The sequence below is a fragment of the Talaromyces proteolyticus genome, assembly GCF_021365285.1.
Source record: "Talaromyces proteolyticus strain PMI_201 chromosome Unknown BGW36scaffold_1, whole genome shotgun sequence".
Taxonomy (NCBI): domain Eukaryota; kingdom Fungi; phylum Ascomycota; class Eurotiomycetes; order Eurotiales; family Trichocomaceae; genus Talaromyces; species Talaromyces proteolyticus.
Window position 1 is genome coordinate 3,463,257 of NW_025764277.1, and position 13,144 is coordinate 3,476,400.

Here is a 13,144-nt window from a genome sequence, read left to right on the forward strand (position 1 = left end):
TTTTCGTTAATTGAATTGAATCATGTACAGCATCTTGCTCAACTTTTGTTTTTGCATGGCCGGCGATATACATATATTACGCTTTCACCTGCTACGTTCAACTATTTGTCAATGTGTTATGCATACATCACGCATACTTTTTTCTTCTTGGTGTCTATTTTCGAGGAGATTTAATTTTCTTATAAATTTGTGTCTCCGCATTGATACATAGCTGTTTATTATTAAAGGAGCTGATTTTTTTTTTTCTCAGTTCTGTTACTTGTGTGTTGTTATTGATAGACCAGATGGTGAATATAGACTGGAGTTAATATATCTATCATTGCCAGCACTTTATATTAAAAGCCTCATCAATAACCACCCACGTCAATTCCAGGGACTTCACTTCTCATGCCAAAACCAAATGTTATTCGGTTCACCCTATCTCTCGGAAGCAAAGGGTAATGGGCGCGGCTTACCCCAAGTATCACATGGTAGAAATCGCCACGACCCGGCGTGTTTCCGAGCGAATACGTACCTGATAATCGGAATGGATAAGCTTGACATCGGTATCACTGGCCAATTATTCCCTCCTTCAAATGTGATGTCGCGTAGGCCGAGGACCATTGGCGGTACTATATGCTGAACAGACTATTAGATTGTGTAGATGTGGCATTTAGTGTTAACTGGGGGTAGTAAAATAACATAGATCGGCTCACCTTATCCTGTTTCCCAGCCTCAGCCTCGCATTCTCTGTACACTTTGAGCAGGGCAGCAGTATCATAAGGCTCCATTGCAAGCAGGCTGGTAATCTCATCACTAAGATGCTCACGAAAACTCGGTGCAAGCTCCTCAACCAGCTCCCGCACAATTCCAGCCTGGTAATCAGCCGGCTTAGTCTCAGCACTATAGGCCACGAGCCGGTTTAGGGCCGGCTGAAATGTGTGGTGCTGCTGGACATTACCCTCTAGGGCATGTGGCTTGTTCATAATTTCCTCGAAGCGGGGGAACATGGATTCTTCTTCCATTTTATGGTGGTGGGAAACCCACCCGGTCCAGGCGTGGATGAAGGAGAGGAAGTCGGCGATGTCCCTGGGTTGTGAGACGTGATGAGCTTGTAAGTAGATGCTATTTAATCCGCGTAGCATTGCGTTGTGGGCAAAGGCCATTTCGTTGGCGATGTAGATGGCGGCATGTTTGGTCTTAACACATCAGTAATTTTCCAGCTGTCTTCGATGTGTTCTAGATCAGGAACTCACCACGTCTTTAGTTCTTGAAGGGGTCTCGATTAAAGACCAGGGTCCGTCGGCCCAGGGATGCGAGGTGTCAGCAGAGACCATGGCAAGTATTAAAGAACCAAGATGATATTATGGTTGTTTGGAGGACCACATGTGAAATATATTTGAAGAGAGATTTGTCAGTAAATCAAATGGATTATATAGAACCAGCTAGGCTAGCACATCAAGCCTCGTCAGACCAATATTCATTTAAAATAGAATTATACAGTAAGGAATACTTTCAAAATATATGAGTCATGAGATGCATCAATGGCTGCCTTGATAATGCTGAAGAGCATAATTCTTACTAAACCGGGTAGTCCATTCACTAGTCAAGACTTAAGGTTAAACACTTCACGCCTCCGCAACGTAATCTCATTCAGTGAACTATGATGCATTCAATGAAAGAAATTACGTCGTTCTCTATTCCTGTTACTAGGGATATTCTTATTTAAATTTATCTTAATAGTTGAAGATGAAGTAGATTTTTGGACGATACAAATACAGTGAAACATGTAGTCAATAGTTTTCTATGAATATGGCTAGACCACTTGGGAGGTATGGGATCAATTATTATTATATTCAATTTTATTGGTAAATATTATACACGTGTTCGGCACCTGGCGCCAACTGCTGCGGGCTCTAGACTCCAGTACAAGTTTGAGCATATACTCCAACGAAAGACAAGGTTTTGAATTGGCTGGGTCACAGTTCGCTGACCCTCTCAGCCTCAAAATTTAAGACGAACCGTATTTCTCGTTTTATCAGTATGGAAAAGATATGTTTTTGTTATTTTACGAAATTTATGTAGGTTTATCAATTTCTAAATTAAATGTAATAACTCTAAGTTGTTGGTCTCCCAATAACTTCGAAGTAATGAGTGATCTCTATGAAATATTTACAAGTTCGCATTCCCGAATATACAGAGTCGAGTCCTAGAACATGAAACCAAATATCACGATCTGTCCTAACACCTTGAAGCTTTAAAAAGCCATGAACTTGACGTTATTCTGGGTCATGCATCCATTTCTGCCCCTAGCTCTTCACTACTTGTGTTATATCCGAATACCGAAGGTACGTATCACGGTACTCCCCTGCCGAGCAATTGTAATCTTTCTCCCCAAACATAGTTAGGACAAATCAAACATCTGCCAAAAATCTTGTCCCGCTATGCAATTCAAAATGTTGAGGAACGATTCTAGATAATTCCAACATATCACTAAAGTGTTGGAAAAGTTTAAAGGAAGCCACTTGTGCAAATTGAAGTTGGCTCCTATAACCGCCGATTTATTCTACTCAAACTCTTCGTGAAGACACAATGTTAGAATCATGGAGAAATATTTAACCGTCTTTGTTGATTTCAATAGTAATATTCCTTCTAGCATATAAAAATTTGCCGTGGATGTGGCATGTGCGTACACCCCGGTGACCAACGCACACGCAACACAATATCATGGACATGCTAACTTCGAATGTATAGTTTCGATTTGCTCGAACGTTAGTCCCTCGCCTTTTCATATCGCCCATTGCAATTGACCAGCTGAGTCCTGGATACCTTTTCCTCCCAGCCGTTCACTGCACAAGATCACCTATCAGCGAGAGCGATTATAATATCCACAAATCGAACTCGACATACTTTACAGACAGGGTATTCACGCGGAAATCTAAGTCTCTTATTATTAAGCCAACGACTATCATTTCGTCCGACCAAACCCCCCCGGTGATGATCCTGAGTGGCGTGCAATGCGTCTTCCGAAAATGAATTAAACCCTATGAACCATACGAGCTTTGGTCCCGAATTCTGAGCTGGGATGAGAATTGGATTTATATTGTAACTTATTTCGTGCCTAAAAATACTGTCCGGCCCAAAGAATTTTGCCTTGAACAACCAAACCGACCTGGAGGACCGCCCAAGTCAAAGAAAGCCGAGTTGATAAAGGTTCTAGCCAGAGCGATAATCCGAAGAGCCCCAAGAAACCCATTTTTGCATCTGCAGTCTCTTGATACGTTTTCAAGCAAGGCCGCAAGTCATTTGCACAGGAAAAGATGCTCACTCAATGCGGTCTCCTCCAAGACCAAATAAATTCGACTCGAAAGTTTCCGGAATCTACCAGGCTTATGCTTCGGTTCTGAAGTGGGCGTATATTGAGGATCGACGGAAGAATGACTTGGAAATTAGTTAGCTACAACATTAAAACTAACCTCAGCTTTAACGCCAATAGCCCTACTCTTTCCAAAGTGGGTGATGCTGTAGAGATCTCTCTCCCAATTTCAGTCCACAGCACGCCAAGTTCCAATAGAATGTTTAAACTGTCTACATTAACTTCTTTGGGACTAGATGGAGCTTTCATACATTTTCCTAATCTGACACTAGCTTTATGCACCATAAAATGGGCCTATGATGAACGATTCCGAGAGTGGGATAGCACGCCACAGGCCAACTCGACACATACCTAATTAGGAAAATGCTTTTCGGGTCTTTTACTGTCTCAATTAGCGCAAGCGCTCGAGAGCTTACTTATTGTGCTGAAAATAATGAATTCTCATCCTTATAGAGGACTTTCTCATCATTTATTGTGTTTAGTTCCCGTAACTTCCATCAATGAATGATTTTCCTTTGAAAGAGTTTATACTGCTACAAGAAGTTAAGTTTATCGTTATTTTTGGTCTAATATGAGTGTGAAATGAAGAACAAGTTCATCAACTAGGGCTCCTGCTCACTGTATTGGCAGGCATCAAATCCTCTACCTCCGCCCAAAGCTGCTTTGCTGCGGAATCGCAAGCGATATTCCACCACAGACAGCGCTTCAAAACCACCTCCAGATCGTTCCATGTTGACACGTCATAGGTTCCAGTGCAGCGCACAAGTTCCTGGACAAACCATTCTCTCTCCGGCACGGTGGCAACAATCCCACCTATTACCAAACACCAGTAGTACATCTCAGTAGATTCGTTATTTTTGAAGATATCACTTTGACCGAGGCATTTTAACTCTATTTGCAATGTCCTTGCAAGTTTGGCCAAGGAAGCTGTATCAGGAGGCAAGGGGAATGTGATTCCAATTGCGAAAATCATGAGTGAGAGACGACACGGTTCATACATCGGGCAAAATGGAAGAATTACTGGTCCCAGCTGACTGGCAGGCAACAAAGACATGACGTGCCATTGTATGAGATTGCGATGATCACACAATATTATATGGTCAATTCTCTCGACTCCATGTTGATATTCTTCAACGAGTGACACATATTGCCGCAGTCCTCGAAAGACATCATGCATTTCTGGCGTTATGTGAATTTCTACCAAGGGGTCTTCGGGTATACCCGGGTCTTGAATATTCAGGATATCCTGCAATACCATTTGATGCCCATTTTGAAGAGAAATAAATGGAAGGTGCGGTCGTGATAATGACTTGCTAGCGCCCAATACGCTGGAACTATAGTCGCAAAAGATCAGCTGAAGGTTTCGCCAGGGATTATGCCCGGAAGGGGATATGTACAAGGATATTACAGCAGCCAGGCCTGGAAGCTTTAATTTTTCTAACCCGCCTCTGAGTTGTATAAGACGTGCCAACCCCGCTTGATGAACGGGATTCGGCGATAATCGCCCGTAGACATCAAGCCACTGCAAGCTTCGCAACGGGGCTGCGAAAGGTGATTGGGCATCTTGGGCATCTGGCTCCCAGACAGCGCCATCATATTTATTCGTGGCGAGGCATAAAACGGAGAGAATCACGGCATCGGAGACTGCTTGCACCTCGTCCTGTAGCGCAACATTGATCCTTGAGATTGTTTCGTTTTCACAAATCCTCATATGGTTCATGTCTTCGACACCAAAATGGCCTTGGCCCTTCATGAGCCATTGTGCCCGGCGGTGGGAATAAGAGCCGAATAACATCGCGCTATGTAGCGCGGGATGAACTCTGGAGCTGGAGAACCAATTTTGTACGCCAGAATGAGTGTTACCTGTGCATGAAAGTGGCATTAATCCTGGCCATAAGGTAGAAAGTGCTAGGAAATATGTCAGCCCAGTCATTCTGGAACACACTGAAAGCGTCCTTACAGTACTTATTTGATGCACTGACAAGTTTCGACGATAATGGAGAAACAACATGAGCCTGAAAGGGATCAAGGATATTTGCATCTATACATCTCGGGTTTGATATTGTGCTTCGTTCCATGGAACTTTGTCGGGAAGCAGTAATAGCGGTGTCCCATATAGCCGCGTCCCGGGCCTGTATCTGAAGCTCCTCTTGATTTTCTACGGCGTCCTCCCTCGATGATGCCAATTCTACCACAAGGGGTGAAGAGAAAGGATCAGAAAACGGAGATTCATTATAAGGCGTCGAGGTAAAAGGCTCAATCTCTTCGCGTGCAGTACTCCTATGTTCTAAAGAAGTCACCTGCGCATCGTTAATCCATTCGATACTTTGATGATTGGCCTTTCGAATCTGCTTCTGCCTCCATCGTCCAACATGCGATCGTACCAACCGAAGAGTGTTTGATCTCTCTTGTTTCGAGGACGGGTTGGCGCTGATGAAAAGCAGACTCTCTTGGGTTTGCTTAGGTAGCTCCCTTCCTCGGCTCATGATTGGAATGGACAATTCGTGGACAATAATGTGCCACTGGAAGAATAATCTTCAGTCGCCAGTGTCGCTATCGCTCACCGCCAAGAATGAGGTAGCGGTATATCCAATGAACCTGCAAAAGAATTACCAAAGACGCTTCTCGCCTGTTCAAGTTCCCTTCGGACCGTCGCTTAATTGCAGGGCTATCTTCGTCTTGCAAGAAGCATATTCGAGGCCATAGCAATTGCCAAATCTATTTTGTTTAACCCTGTGTTCTTTTCGGTGGATGTCTGATTGACCGATGCTACCGCCATGCCATGGGAACGCGTGCTTTTCTTTCCAACCTGAAAGGTAAATCAGAGATTCCGAAGCTGATATCTCAATGCCAATTCTATTGTTTCAACCAGAAAAGTAGCCTATAGTACCGCCAAGATCTTGGCCCATCGATGGTTAATTTTTATTTCAGTCAATGGTAATTCAGGCGAGGTCACCGTGCCAATAGTTGATAGTCACCAACGCATCGGATCGGCGACCAAATTAGCATCGAACTATTGAGCTGGATGGCGCTACATAGCTCAAACCCAAATCCACGCCAAGTTCTATTAGGAAACTCGAAACTTCCTAATTTGGAGGCGGTAAAGGCATTCTGCCCAGAGCATAGTAAGGATTTTGAGGCTCCAGATGAGATTGGATGGGAATCCATTGCAAGCGAAAACCCTAATTTGTGAATGCCTACGAATCACATCTCCTCGGAAATGTGCCCAGGAAAGCGGCAGCGTAATAGTTCGCCTGGGCCGTTGATTTCTTCCTCCACATACATGTAGGGTGCGGCTAGACACTTGCAACAAAGCGATAGATATAATTAGTGACTCCAATCATATGTAGTGAATTCGGCTTGCATCAATTGATATTTAGATGTAAAATGTCGTAACCGTTAATTCACCCGCTGGTATGGTCTTTCAACCTCGCAAAGATAACCCCAGAGAACTATCCCAAAAAACAGAACAGAAAAGAAAGATTTCGTTACTGAAATTCTGTTTTGATTGCGAGTATTAATTGAGTAAATTGTGTGAGCCCCTTTCCGAGGTTTAGCCTTGGCGTACATAATCGAACAGTTAGTGGGGATGTAAACTACTGTATCATGGCGATTAAAAACGCACTACCAGACCGTTGAACGGCAGTCAGTTGGAACTCTGAATCCACAATTGAAAACCCTGAAGTGAAGCATTAAAATAATAGGTCTAAATAGACAAGTGCTTATCAAAATGACCCACCCGTCAAATACCGAAACTTGAAAGAAGCAGCACGTGCATGCCTCACAATCAACCTTATTCCGGACCCTTGAATGCTTCCCTGACACTCTGTTTGCTGCAATAAGTTTTGGTATTAGTAATTACTGGTAAATTGGCTCTTAATAATTATCGCCGATTATTCGAATTACCTATAAGTCAGCAGAATTTAGATTATATAGTCTTCTATTGGCCAAGATGCACTCACCGCTGGTAGCTGACTAATTGCGCTAAATTAGTGGTATGTATTATGACGGTCTCAGAGTCCCCTGTAATTACGGTACTGGTAAACCCCAAAATTTAACACTCCTACCTGGCACTCTGCTCAACTGAATCCCAAAACTCTTTTCATATTAAAAGACAAAGCCATGACTCGTTTCTGCATTTGTGTATGGCGATCCCTGGCCTCACTTATGGGACAAGGCTTCATACCGAAACTTACCTCAGCCGGAGGCGAGAGAGACCCTTATCCTCTTCACATGCAAAGCAGAAAGGCTTCTTCGTTTACTTTCTTAATACTTCTCCTCTTTGTTTAAAAAAAGGAATCCTTGCCTTGTAGACTAATGCACTGCTATGATTGATAATGCTCTGTCAGTTCCGGTATTTCAGAAATCTTGTTCGGTGCTAGTCATCAATTGATATTGATTGATGTAATTGGTGGTTTGTTTCGAGATGCCCGTAGTAATTATTTCCCCAATATATATTGTTTTTATCCGTTACTAGCTCTCTGATTTGAAAAGTAAAATTAGCATATGTATGTTTTCCCTTGAACACACGTCGCTCGAGTTTTGTTCTATATGATTTCTTTCAAGCTAAAAGCTCTGACTTTCATATCAATTGATGTGCTTTTATCCTGCTCTCGCGGCAGTGGTGGCTGCCTATTGCAAGAGTATCCATCAATATTGTATGATTAAATGCCCGCTAGCGAGCAAATCCAGCTTCCTCATACATTTTTGGAGACCGAGACAATTTTGATGTAACATTCGTGTCTTGCCCTGTCGACCGATCCAGCTCAGAGCCTGAGTATGAAGATGTCGTTCCTGGGATTTTGCATCATATACATTTGGGGCAAGAACTGCCGAGGCAGGATGGGGCATGGCTCGCGATGAATGTATCAGGTTACACCCTGGCTCGATGAATTTTCTATGGAACGATTCTAGTGCGATGCATTTTATTCAAGAGAACTTTCCTCACCTTGGCGATTTGTGGGGCAGCCATCCATATCCTATCCAGAGGGTTGACGCATTACGATACACGGTGCTTCAGATAATGGAGGTTAATCAATGTCACCGTTCCACCCATACACAGTTTTTATGCAAGCGAAACCTGGGTTATTTGGCTTCGTTGCCGCTGTTGCTCATCCGACTGGTTTCTCCGTTGGATTCATGATGACCAGCCCAAAAAATCCTCTACTTAGTGCTCTAGTCGATAGTTTGCGTGATTACAACCACGCTTGGCCTCTACTGCCCTATACAAAGTCATGTTCAATTCTGGCTGTCATTATGTGTGTTTTCGCAAATGGGTTTTAATATCTTAAAGTGGATTGTATGCAACGGTAAAGTTCTCAACAGAGGCCCTGAATTTCTGAGACTGAAGTAGACATGGTTTCCGTCGACTTTCTTCAAGAGTCGATAAGCTTTTCGACTTCATGGACAGTGAAACCGTCCTAGCAGGGTGGTTACTGGTTAGGCAGTTGAATGAGTCGTGAGCAGTGGGCTCGAGGTGCTCGATACACAATATGTTGTCAATCAATGAAGAAACTCCGTCAAGGAGTGTAGAGAAGAAGAAAATAAAATAATAAACAAGCTACTTGTTCTTGCTACCGCTCTTGCAACGATTGATGGTCATATACGCCTCATCTCGTTGAAACTGTTTGGCCTTCTTCTCTGCTTTCCATCTTTCAATTGTATATTGCATGGCCTCGATAACGCTTTGGTGAGCCTCGATTTTCATTGGAGATATTTCATTTCGTCCTTTGATTCTCCTTGTGCCCGTTCTAACTTAGTATCCGTGCTAATTCCAACATTTGATGTGCTTGACGGGGAGAGGTGGACGCGACGAATAGGTATCACTGTTTCATGCTGGAGTTTTCCGGCAACTGATCGCAAGCAAGATAGCGTCGCGTTGGGCCCGTTTGGCCTCATCTGCCTCCTAACGGCCAATCAATCCCCGCACTGCTTCAATGGTGAGGTTGGCGCCATCGATTTTGGCTTGTAGGGCCTTAATCCCGTTCTTCAAGCTCAAGTGAGCCTGTGTCATCTCCTCATTAGTGCGCATTTTAGCACTAGAGATGATCTATCGATATTGATTAGCTTAGATTGATATAGAATGATTGATTCTTTTGTAACACATACGGCGGTCCTCCAAGTTCGCTTTATGCACTGCATGAGGACATCTTGTTGTTGTTGCTGCTGCTGGGGCTTTTTATAGCCTTTTTATTTGGGCTGGTTACCCCTCTCCTCGATACTGAGGTTTCGGCAATATCCTTTAAGAAGGGAATCTTCTTGTATCTTCCCAAGTTTCTATGAAGTTAATTATCACATATCAGAACTAGGTCATTCAGATGAACTTACTACTCCGACATCTGTGCCGAGCAGGGACTCCCCGGGGAAGGGGGAGCCTACGGACGGCTGAAATAACAGCAGGTTGAGGGGTCGCAGGTCCTTGGGGGGCTTCCCCAGTTTCGATTTTAGTTTAAATCTTCGCGATTAACGTGGTCGAATTTCCAATATTGTATTCTGCTATGTTTTATTAGCCTCTATTAGCCTCCAGTGTTTCATATAGTCGAAGGAGAAGGTAAATAACAGGCCACACTAGTTCATTTTTATGTTTTGTAACACATGTTCTTGTTCCCCGAAATAACCTCGCATATCGTAGAACTCATTAATCAAAAACTTGGATAAGTATTTAGTAAGGCAGATCTAGTAAAAAGATGGTTTATGAACATAATGATGAGGGAAGGATCAGCCATTGTAATCCAACGTTACAGCCTCTCAACATTTCCAGATATATGGAGAGACAGAAGAAAGGGAGGGGGTTTAGGGCCATGTGGCTGATAACAAGACCTACTACCTTCAATATTAGTGCTTCAGACCTCTCTCTTGGAGCCAGAATCGGCTGACCACTTTCGTTCTTTGTAGCGTATGCCTATAGTATTTGGGGTACACAGCGGTACCCGAGTAGGCTTCGATGCATCCTGGTATCAGCACACCATATATCGACAACTATTTGAGGGGGAATTCTTTCTTGGCTGTTCTGTGTGAACTGGACGCTTTAAGATAGGATCAGTACATTTTTACTATGGTGGCTTCTGTTCAGTGGCAATTGATATTAGCATGCAAAACCCCAATCAAATGTTGAAAGGTTGATATTCATTTCTCATCATAAAGCACGCTTGAAAATGTTATGATATTGACAGGAAAGGTAGAAAACCTCTAAATTCATTAATAATTCATTCTAAAGCACAGGGGTATCCAACATGAAGACAAAAAAACAGTGATTCTATTTTCCAAAGGCGGAGGTCTCGCCAGGTTGGGCACGGCGATATTGCATGCGATACTGAAATCGGCCGATCGTCCCAGCACCGACAGCGGCAATAAGCAGTCCAGACCAGATGCATGTAATTATCAGACCCACAGGGGCCACCATGATATTTGTGCCTGGCAAAACAAAGACAGATGCAGAGGCGGCGATGGCGGTTGCCATTGTGACTGCCTCGGGCGTAGTGATGTTTGTTGGAGCCCCGTTACCTTGGGTTAATTGGCCAGCGACGTAGGATATCATGTCTGATGCCAGGGACGTGTTGGCAACAGTGCCGGTATTAGTGGTGGCAGAGAGTGTGATGGCCGGGACCATGAGGTATTTGAGATCGGAGCTAAGATACATAAGTTACACGAATGAAGAAAGAAAGAAAATGATAGGGGGCTTACGTGGTGAGCTTCGAGAATTGGATGGTCTTGCTTAATTGGCCCACATTTTGAAACCCCATTAAAAGCTGACCGGAAGCTGGCGTGTTTGATGTGGAGCCATTAACCATTAACTGTGGCGATGATACGGTGGCTTCAGGGATAGAGAAGGACATCGAATAATCAGACACCGCGATGCCTTGGAATTCTCCAAAGGCAGCGGATTTCTGGTAGAGCCTGACATCAGTCTCGAAGATACCGGTAGAATTGTCGAAGGCGGCAACATTGTAGCAAGCAACAATACCACTGGGGTTAACGGCGCTGGTATAGTTTTTGACGGCGTTGGCACATGCCGTGGTGACACTTTGGTTGAAGGCGGCCTCGTCGACGTTGGGTAAATTTGTAGGTGTGGTACTTCGAACCACTTTCAGTCTCTGTTTCAGAGATACAAAGTTCTTGTTGGGTGAGGCGCTGTCATTGAAAAGTGCCACTGGCTCTCGTCGACTTAAGACAGGGCCTGATGTTCGGGAAAGAAAGGCTAGTTCAATGTTGCTCTGAAGAACTCCGGCAAAAGCAGGTAGGCCATGTAGGGCGGCCAAAAGAAGAACGATGGTGCTGTATTGCTGCATTGTGTATGAATTAAGATATAAGAGACAGAAGCTCTTGTTGATTGGTATAGATGAGAATTGACTGAATTATGAAGAAGTGAATTCGGCCAGCGGTGTTGATTAATCTGATGATGGTCAGTACTTTCTTTTGAATTTGGTATTCGTAGTCCTTACTGAAGTAGTTGGCCCTGCCTTTGTATAATAGTTTTGTACTCGTTGGAGTGTTAAATGAGAAATGGACAGCAGAAAAGATACGGCCATTTATAGACAAAAAATATCTAAGACAAGACCTCCCCAAACAAGTCACAGATCTCCATCACAGCTCCTTCTCCTTGAATCCAATTTCCCCTGCCACTTTCTCTCAGAACATACCAACTAGTCCATGCCATGAGCACATTTTTGTGCCGAGCTCAGCTTCCTGCTTCAACGTGAGACTCGCGTTTGATATTCGGGACATGTCATGACTAGCTCTTTCGGGCATTGAATGAAGCTATGTCAACAAAATTTCCTATTATATTCAATTCTGTGACGGAATCTGCAGCACAGGGTCTGGGCTAGCTCACTACACCAGTGCATAGGAGCTGTATAGACCCACCCACTTGAGAAATAGTGCCAAGAATGGACATAGTGCTAGAATGGCGTCCCTTTAGGCGGCACCACCGCATGATGCAGTATCATAATAATAGTGAGAGATTCAGTTGACAACACATGGCTAAATTTTCTCCACTAACGTGATCGCGGCGCGAGATTAAGTCGCGATCAACAGCATGGCCGCGTATACCGTCGTCGCAAAGATAACGCAAGACCCGAGCCACTAGCCTAGGGAGAAGAAAAACTCAATTAAGTTAGAAGCATAGCTCCTTAATCCCTGAGGCAGATGATAGGTACCCACCTTCAGTTTATTTTAGGCTTTTGGAACGACTGTCGTTGGTGATGTCGTACGGAGTCAGCCGAGAGGTGGCCGCACAATGCGGCCTAGCTAGAGTGAGGTTAATTATGCTACCCCTGAGTCATAAAGCAAAACGAGTAAATACCGACACATATTTTGCATTAAAGCCGCCAAGCCAAAGGATTCAGGCCTTCTCAGACGATAATGGCGGAGTTTTAAAGTTGGCGACCCTGTGCCTAAGCTTAATCGTAGCGCCAAGCTTCCCGCTTGAGACAGCCAGTGTCTCATGCGATTTACCGAATGAGGAAAGATCTGTAACATTTCATGCCATATTTGTATCGCTTCGCGCCAACGAGTCTCGCTTTTCAATTTCGACGAGACGCGATAATTAGAAATCATGCTCGGATAGCTTCATCGCGGAGTCTGTCACCATCAGTGTAAGGCGATGCCGAGTACGGTTGTTAGTCTGACGGATAGTGTAATAAACCGATATTCCCCCGTCTTTTAAGGCGGGAAAAAAGTAGTGGCAGATTCATGTGGGAAATTGATAATAATAAAAAAATAATAACGTGGAAATTATGTATATAGAACACTAATTAACATGTGATCTCATAAATGCGTATGGAGACATGG

The 13,144-nt window shown here is 43.8% G+C and overlaps 4 protein-coding genes across 4 annotated transcripts; 1 reads left to right on the forward strand and 3 right to left on the reverse strand.

The window, feature by feature from the left end:
* Positions 1 to 160: 160 nt before the first annotated feature.
* On the reverse strand, positions 161 to 1,322 carry BGW36DRAFT_435989 (uncharacterized protein). Its single transcript, XM_046221437.1, has 3 exons — positions 1,236 to 1,322; positions 696 to 1,178; positions 161 to 618 (listed from the first exon to the last, which is right to left on the reverse strand). Exons 1-3 carry the CDS (start codon positions 1,314 to 1,316, stop codon positions 418 to 420), a joined length of 765 nt encoding a protein of 254 aa, XP_046078549.1. The 5' UTR covers positions 1,317 to 1,322; the 3' UTR covers positions 161 to 417.
* A 2,599-nt stretch (positions 1,323 to 3,921) lies between these two features.
* On the reverse strand, positions 3,922 to 6,074 carry BGW36DRAFT_19646 (uncharacterized protein). Its single transcript, XM_046209840.1, has 3 exons — positions 5,316 to 6,074; positions 4,753 to 5,263; positions 3,922 to 4,689 (listed from the first exon to the last, which is right to left on the reverse strand). Exons 1-3 carry the CDS (start codon positions 5,839 to 5,841, stop codon positions 3,954 to 3,956), a joined length of 1,773 nt encoding a protein of 590 aa, XP_046078550.1. The 5' UTR covers positions 5,842 to 6,074; the 3' UTR covers positions 3,922 to 3,953.
* A 1,873-nt stretch (positions 6,075 to 7,947) lies between these two features.
* BGW36DRAFT_435999 (uncharacterized protein) lies at positions 7,948 to 8,613 on the forward strand. The gene has a single exon (XM_046221438.1). The coding sequence runs from the start codon at positions 8,205 to 8,207 to the stop codon at positions 8,496 to 8,498; it is 294 nt and encodes a 97-aa protein (XP_046078551.1). The 5' UTR covers positions 7,948 to 8,204; the 3' UTR covers positions 8,499 to 8,613.
* Positions 8,614 to 10,610: 1,997 nt separating this feature from the next.
* Positions 10,611 to 11,643, reverse strand: BGW36DRAFT_422459 (uncharacterized protein; the record flags this gene model as incomplete). Its single annotated transcript, XM_046219697.1, has 2 exons — positions 10,611 to 10,983; positions 11,039 to 11,643. 2 exons carry the CDS (start codon positions 11,641 to 11,643, stop codon positions 10,611 to 10,613), a joined length of 978 nt encoding a protein of 325 aa, XP_046078552.1.
* Positions 11,644 to 13,144: the final 1,501 nt, after the last annotated feature.

Excerpts from the sequence above, each read along its gene's own strand:
- BGW36DRAFT_435999 (XM_046221438.1), top strand. The coding sequence starts at position 8,205 with ATGGCTCGCGATGAATGTATCAGGTTACACCCTGGCTCGATGAATTTT.
- BGW36DRAFT_19646 (XM_046209840.1), bottom strand. The coding sequence starts at position 5,841 with ATGAGCCGAGGAAGGGAGCTACCTAAGCAAACCCAAGAGAGTCTGCTT. Across the intron at positions 5,264-5,315 it reads CAGTGCATCAAATAAGTACT|CACTTTCTACCTTATGGCCA; the intron begins GTAAGGACGCTT and ends CATATTTCCTAG. Across the intron at positions 4,690-4,752 it reads CTGGCTGCTGTAATATCCTT|TTCCAGCGTATTGGGCGCTA; the intron begins GTACATATCCCC and ends TTGCGACTATAG.
- BGW36DRAFT_435989 (XM_046221437.1), bottom strand. The coding sequence starts at position 1,316 with ATGGTCTCTGCTGACACCTCGCATCCCTGGGCCGACGGACCCTGGTCT. Across the intron at positions 1,179-1,235 it reads CTTCAAGAACTAAAGACGTG|ACCAAACATGCCGCCATCTA; the intron begins GTGAGTTCCTGA and ends TGATGTGTTAAG. Across the intron at positions 619-695 it reads AGGCTGGGAAACAGGATAAG|CATATAGTACCGCCAATGGT; the intron begins GTGAGCCGATCT and ends TAGTCTGTTCAG.